The 7,230-nt window shown below is 47.4% G+C and overlaps 1 protein-coding gene across 1 annotated transcript in view; it reads right to left on the reverse strand.

Annotated features, from left to right (window-relative positions):
• MYO7A (myosin VIIA) overlaps positions 1–6,706 on the reverse strand; it is a gene marked incomplete at both ends in the record, with an annotated part of 41,442 nt that extends 34,736 nt beyond the window's left edge. Inside the window, 7 exons of the mRNA XM_010134466.1 lie at positions 1,244–1,350; positions 2,274–2,409; positions 2,899–3,109; positions 3,490–3,632; positions 4,874–4,993; positions 5,886–5,962; positions 6,553–6,706. Of these exons, the coding sequence (XP_010132768.1) occupies positions 1,244–1,350; positions 2,274–2,409; positions 2,899–3,109; positions 3,490–3,632; positions 4,874–4,993; positions 5,886–5,962; positions 6,553–6,706 (948 nt within the window). The remainder of the gene's footprint in view (positions 1–1,243; positions 1,351–2,273; positions 2,410–2,898; positions 3,110–3,489; positions 3,633–4,873; positions 4,994–5,885; positions 5,963–6,552) is intronic.
• Positions 6,707–7,230: the final 524 nt, after the last annotated feature.

Here is a 7,230-nt window from a genome sequence, read left to right on the forward strand (position 1 = left end):
CAGCAGGAGTATCCACATCTGGGCATAGCTCTGAAACCACCAGGAGTGTCGTGCCAATTGGCAGCTTAATTGGGGATGACAAACGTTGTCCTGTTCCTAATGAAGTCAAAAGGATATCAGTTATTCATTTAAGCAGGAGAAAAACTGAGTGGCTAAAGGTTATGAACAAGGCTTGCAAATGTGTCTGTAGCCTATTTAAAGAAATTTATTGGGGATTTAAACATTTCTTTCCCTTAGCAGGCAAAAGAATTCAGGACTTATATCTGTCTGGCACTCCTGAAAGTCCCTAAGTCCCTCTGACCATCAGTGGCATTGGCTGGTGTTTGGAAACAGGATTCCACTTCTGAAAATGTTGGTTGCTTTGGAAAATTTTACCCCCACACCCTCTGCAGTGCCACAATTTAGTCTAGGGAGACTAGGGCATTTGGCCATAGTGACTGATACGTGTAGACTTTCAGGTTCTGCAAGGCTGCTATTTCAAAACAGTTTCTAATTTACTATTGGGTGTGGGACTGATGGTGTCTTAGTAGGGGTATGCTCAACTTACTCAAGAACACATCACATATTCGTGTTATTAATGGTGATATAGTCCCTAATCTCAGCTTTTGAGCTGGTATCCTAGTAATAAATGCTTAAATGGGGTGAGAAGAATTAAAGCAATAACTGCACCTTTCTCTGAAGCTTGGTCTTCTCCCACACTGAGCATGGAGGAAGCACATACCCTCTTGGAGGACTGAGATGTAGAAAGAGGAGCTTTGAAGTCCAGCTTGCATACCTGGTGTGCCCCACCTCTGCTGTCGTAACAGTAAACATAACTGTTGGCTGGTACCTTCCAGTACTGCATTGCTGCTTAAGGGACAGCCAGATTGTCCCTTTGTTCTACTCCAGTCTACAAGTACTTGGTTTTCACTTCTCACTCTGTTATACACAGATCTGGACTACTTGGAGAGGCTCCCTCTTTCTTTCTCAGATTTGTACAATCACAAACCTTACTGTTCCCACCCATATGCAATTAGGAAAGGAGCAGCCACAGCACAAAATAATATTTGATGAACTGAATGCAGTGAACTGAGGGCAGTGAGTGTGGAGGTACCTGTGACATCGCATTAATGCTTTCTAATGGTTGGCTCACACTAACAGGTTTGAAACACCCCAACCAGTATCAGAGCAATATGACACTTGGCAAATCTGCCCCTTCCAGGAACACCTCCCATGAATAATGGTCTTATCCCGCCTACATTACCATCGCCACATCTGCTTGGAAGATCTGCTTGATGAATTTGTTTTTTGAGGAATGCACCAGCTGAATGATATCTCCGTGCAGCGTGTCCCTGTTTTTCTCCAAGAAACCTGGAGGAATAATGGGACAACATGTAGAAAGATGACACAGTGCAACATGGCCACGTGTCCAATATTGGGTTCAGTTTTGGGCCCCTCCCTCCCAGAAGGTCATTGAGGAGCTGAAGCTTGTCCAGAGAAGGGCAATGAAGCTGATGCAGGGTCTGGAGCACAAATCTGGCAAGGAGTGTCTGAGGGACGTGGGGATGTATAGTCTGAAGCAAAGGAGGCTCAGGGGAGACTTTCTGGCTCTTGACAACTCCCTGAGAGGAGATTAGAGTGAGGTGGGTGTTGGTCTCTTCTCTGAAGTAACAAGCAATAGGACAAGAGGAAATGCCCTCAAGTTGTGCCAGAGGAGGTTTAGATTCAATATTAGGAAAAATTTCTTCCCCCAAAGGGTTGTGAAGCCCTGGCCCAGCTGCCCAGGGCAATGGCAGAGTCCCCATCCCTGGAGCGGTTTAAAAGGCATGTCAATATGGTGCTGAGGCACATGGTTTAGTGGTGACCTGGCAGTGCTGGGTTAACAGTTGGACTTGATGATCTTCAAGGTCTTTTCCACCTCTAATAACGATTTTATGATTCTATGACCAGGATGTGTCCTGCAGGCAGCCTCTGGGTTGCTGAACTACTGGCTGCTTTTGCAGGGGTAAGGAGGTAATGAGTGGGCAGAGAAAGGGGGACCAAGAGAAGGAAGACAGAGGCACATCTTGAGACTGGGTCAAAGACCGGTGTGGTGCAAAGCACTGCAATTCTGTCATGGGCACACGTGAATGAAAGAGCATCAGTGGGCACCCCTGAAGGGCCAAGTCACTGCAGCAAGAAGGATTACACTGACGTGACTATGGGCTACCACCCAGCTCTGCTCCAATGCAGCAGCAGCTCACCTTCCCTCGAGCACCCCCTGACAACTGCAGCGCCCAGGAGCTGCCTCATACCTTTTGTTTCGTAGTAAACAATTCCAGCAAAGTGGTTAATGCCAAACTGGGTTTCATAGTTATTCTTTGGAGGAATATAGTTGGTGTTAAGCTTGTGCTGGGAGTTCAGCTTGTTTAACATGGTGGAGTCTGTACCCTGTGCATACAGGAAAAGATATGACAATTAACCAGAGTTTGTCCCATTTAAATAATTTTCCAATCAATAGTGCTTTATTTTTTCCTTTGTTTTGGGTGACTGTGTATTTATTTTGAGAAGAGATGTGTTGGAGGACATCTCTCAAGTGCAAAACTTAAAGGAATGGATTAAGCATCACTGGTATATTGTGCTATATTCAAGGTGGTGCTCCAGAGGGACTTATATTTAACGTTATTGTCTCTAAAACTTTGTGAAAGGCTGTTCTTGAGCCTCTTGCAGGCATATTCTTCCATCAGAAATACCAGCTTGTTTTAAGCGTGGTTGTAGTATTCACGGAGGGAAATAAGAGCAGTAAAAACTACGAGGAGGCAACCCACTGGCAACTGTGTGTTTGGGGCTGCTGAGACCTCTCCTGTGGTGCCAGCATGCAAGTGTAAAGGGGGCAAAAACAGAAGACTCAGGGGCATCAGGGCTGAGCCCAAAACACACCTTGGGGAACTTGCTCTCCTCGTCAATGAGGGAGATGATGTTCATGGGCTTGATGGCAATCATGTCCAAGGCATCCTGGTTATCAGTGAACTCAATGTGCTGCCAGTTGATGTTCTCCAGGTTGTACTCCTCCTGCTCCAGCTTGAAGACATGGCGCACAAAGAACTGCTGCAGGTTTTCATTTGCAAAGTTAATGCAAAGCTGCTCAAAACTGTGAAGGAAAGGTCAAGAAAAGGCCATTTTAGATCCACCATGGTCTATCCTTCTCCATCTCTTTTCATGCTTGAAGCAATACTCTCAGTCCACATCAACCACTCGGTAAGGTTGATGTTGGCTGAGAATGTCCTTATCGGTTTAGACAATCAGTTTTTCTTCCCCAAAACAATGTTATACCCATTACACCAAACAGTTGCGGAAATCTGTTGTCTGTTGCAACATAAAAGTGATTAGCTCTGATAATCTCTCATATAGAAAAAGGCTTGGCCCAGGCCAGTCCTGTTGATCTCAGGAGAGGTGGAAGGACTGCAAGACTTTGAGCTTAGGGTGGTGAAAGAAGGTTAAGACCTAGTTTTCCTTTTGCAGGCTCCATACCTATTCACAGTGAAGTTCTCGAAGCCAAAGATGTCAAGGAGGCCGATGGATCTCCTGATACTTTTGAGTTCCTGGGAAGGAGGTCTGTAAATTGCAGCATTGATCTTCTCCACGATCCACACAAAAAGCCGCCCATAAATTCCCTGTAATATCCCAAAGATGGAAGTCACTAAGGCAGATTAGCAGTTTGCCCTGCTAGTCTGTGGCAGCACTTCACTTGAGATGGCACAGGCTCCTCTAAAGCATGGCCAGCAACTGGACAGCCCATGAGGACAAGCTTACCAACATTTGGCATTTGGCTTTGAGAGCTGTTATGTAGATCAAGGAAAACAGACCTGAAAGCTGAGACCAAAGACAACCAAAAGCAAAATCCCAGATTTGGATAGTCCTAAATTTTGGACCTATGGGCTTGCTGTAAGGCCAAACTGTCCTTTCCTCGGTTTCTAAACATCTCTCTCTACAGACCAGCTGAGCCATGTTACACTGCTAGACAAGCCAAGGACATCTCACCTGGACAAAGTGCTGACTTCAGTGTTACAGCACTGGCTGAACACTCCACTGATCTAATGGAACAGGTATTGCTGCTTCAGTAATTCCAGAACTCCATGTTTTACAGCATTACTTATTTCTTTTGTATAAACTACAGCAGCCCTGCGAGGAGGGGAGCCTGATTCAGAGGCCCATCAATACTAGAGAAGTCACAGTCTGGATTTGCAGATTGGTTAGGTATCAGATCAGCTAGCTTGATATATCAGCTACCCACAGATAGACTGGGGGGCCCAAATTTGGCCCAAATTTACCCAATGATGCTTGTTTTGCAACCTTACATGGGGTTGCAAACAGCTCAAAAGTGATGGACACCCACCTCATCAACCTTCATCACCCCAAAGCCTCAGGTGATGTTCTCTCTAAGTGCCCTAATGGCTGCTGAACTGCTCTATCCCTATTCCTATGATGTCTGGCTTTGTTTACTGCTGCAGACACATCCAAATCCTGAAATTCAGGTGTCAGCGTTATAGGTGTTGATAAAGCTGCTCTGATGTTGACAAAGCTGAGGATCTAGCCCTGGGGCTCAAGCTGGGATTTTTTCCTGAAGTTGAGATGAAGTAGTTTCAGAATGGTGGCTCCTTCCACAGGTCGCCTTTGAGTATGGAGAATCTCAAGACCAGATTGCAAATCCTCTGATGACCTGGCTATTTAGACCCCTTCTACTTCAACTCTTGGTGAATCCCATGAGAACATAGTTTCAAGGCCATCTGCTGATCTGGGCTTGTACAGGCACCAAGCAAGACACTTTTCCTGTGCAGTGGATGCTCTGGTCTCAAAAAGTGGCAGATTTCTTCAGCTTATCGACAGGAGCAGAAGGGAATGCCCCAAGACTTACCTTTACAAAAGCGTCCCTCACATCCAGTGCTTGTTCCATGCTGAGAGGGGTGGAGACGGTCTCACCCCTGGTGATTATAGTCCGGCTGGTAAGACAGTTCATCACGTCCTGAGGGTCAACCTGGCAAAGGCACCACCAAACACAGCTGCTGACTTTATCACACAAGATGTGCTTACAACGGCCTCAGCTCCTGGCCTGGATGTGCGTGGCCAGAGAGGAACAGCTCAGCCTCCCATGGCTGGATGACTTTTCTAAGCTGTACAGGGCTGTACATCTCAAATGACATCACGGGAATTTTCAGAGAGAGCAATTAACACTTGTATACTACAGGAAGTGTTCTTGTGACTTAGTGTGAGATGTTAATGAGGCGTGGGGAGAGGAAAGCATCCAAGCTGTATCCTACCAGCATGAATGTAGCTTTCCATCCCCTTGACCCCTTTTCACACTTCTGACATCAAGCCAGGGAAATGTCCACCCTCTGAAGGCTGTGGAAACAGCCTGCAGACAGCTGTGGATCACACTCTGGGACCAGTGGTGTCTATGGAGATGAGATGGTATCCCTGAGGGAGCACTGTTACCTGCGGGGGAGGGCACTGAAGAATGCTCCAGCCACTGCATGAACGGTTTGGGTGAGAGTCATCTCATCTCACTTCAGATATACACAGAGTAAGTGACATCTCTGGCTCAGCTACTGCAATGAACTCTCCTTACATCAGTGAGGAAAACACTCTGTTTTAGAGTCTGAGCTGTTTTGGATGTCCTTTTTAGGATGACGTGCCACCAGAGTGTCTGTTTCTCTCCACTGGCATGAAGCAGAGCTCAGATACTCAGCTTAGATGGAGACATCCACCTTCAGACCGCCAGGGCAGGGCAAAGTATGGCTTACCCAGGCCTCCACAGCCTCCTAGAGCTGGTGGTGCAAGGAGAGCCTGGCTCAGATTAAGCTTTGCCACAATACTGGGAATATGGGAATAAGCCAGAAAGGGGACAGCAACACTGCACAGCCACTGACCTCCAGCAATGTTGCTGCAGTGATTAGTGATGCTGACTGAACAACCTCACAGGCATCCAGGTTGTCATAGGTCCGAGCTGGGGAAAGAAAGGCAGAGGGAAAACCATCAGCAAGGGATGCAGCTCTGCAGAAAGTGGATAGGAGTCAGGGAAAGGGTCTTTCTCCACTGCTGGAGTCCTGCTGCTGGCTGCAAAGGATCTGTGCTCCGCTCTGCCAGCCACCCTGAATCACTGACGGGATAAAGCATCTAAGTGCTTTAGACTTCCGTCTTCCAAAAAGCCGTTTAAATCACCATGTAATTTCTGACAGCAGGGCAGTTTGGCTCCTTTACAAAGGCACATCCAGTCACACTTGTCAAACACTCCATGAGTCTCTCCTTGCAAAATCTGAGTCTCCTGAGTGGCCTGTGGCCATATTTAACCACCCTAAATTCAGGAGAGGTGGACGTCACTGAACATACCGGAGTCTGGCAGCCCTGCAGAGTGGGCAGTGAACTTACTCCTCCTTTCTTGTCCTTACGTGCCACAATAAGCACCTCAGTCCTTGGCACAGCACCATGGCAGGTGGTCTGGTTACAGCCCTCCATCCCTAAGTTTGGCTCCCTCTCACCATGCAGAATAGGGAGTAGAAGTGCACTGGATCATGTCCCTGTATTTCATCCTTTTACCTTCGTACTGCAGGTTCCCCATGTGCAGGATGGCAGCCAGCAGCTTGGAGATCTCCCAGTTCTCCGTGTCGGTGAACATCAGGACCTTCATTGCAGAGCGGATGTTGGCATACTCCTTGCTGTCATCTCTGCCATCACAGGTTGTGCAGTTACCCTGGGGAGGCGGAGAGGTTGCACAGTGCATGGGGTAAAGCAGATAGCAAATGGCATGGATGGGTGTAACCCTAAGCTATCCAGGGCTTCCTCCTAAATCAGCAGTCATTTTGTGTAAGGGATGAATAAGCAAAAGATACGTCGAGCCTGTGGATCTGGCTCAGCCCTTGGGTGTACACTATGACTCAGTGCTCAACTTTGTGACCTGCACTTCCCCTGCTGTCCCCAGCTACCCTGTGTCTGGCTGCATCAGCAGAGGAGAAAAAGTTCCCTGAGATGGGGATACAGAGTGAAAAGGAAACATGCTGGAGGCTCCCACCAATCCAGCTAGACCATCAGCTAGGTCCCGCCTTGCTGATGATAGGCCAGCCATAATTACACCTGCTTCTACCAGCTCTTCTGGATTGCAACACTGGTATATAGGTGTTCTCTTTAAAATCTTTATCAATGATCTGGATGAGGGGATTGAGAGCACCCTCCTCAGTTTGCAGATGACACCAAGTTAGGTGGATTGAAGTGGGCACT

Source organism: Buceros rhinoceros, unplaced genomic scaffold (genome assembly GCF_000710305.1).
Source record: "Buceros rhinoceros silvestris isolate BGI_N320 unplaced genomic scaffold, ASM71030v1 scaffold3124, whole genome shotgun sequence".
NCBI lineage: Eukaryota > Metazoa > Chordata > Aves > Bucerotiformes > Bucerotidae > Buceros > Buceros rhinoceros.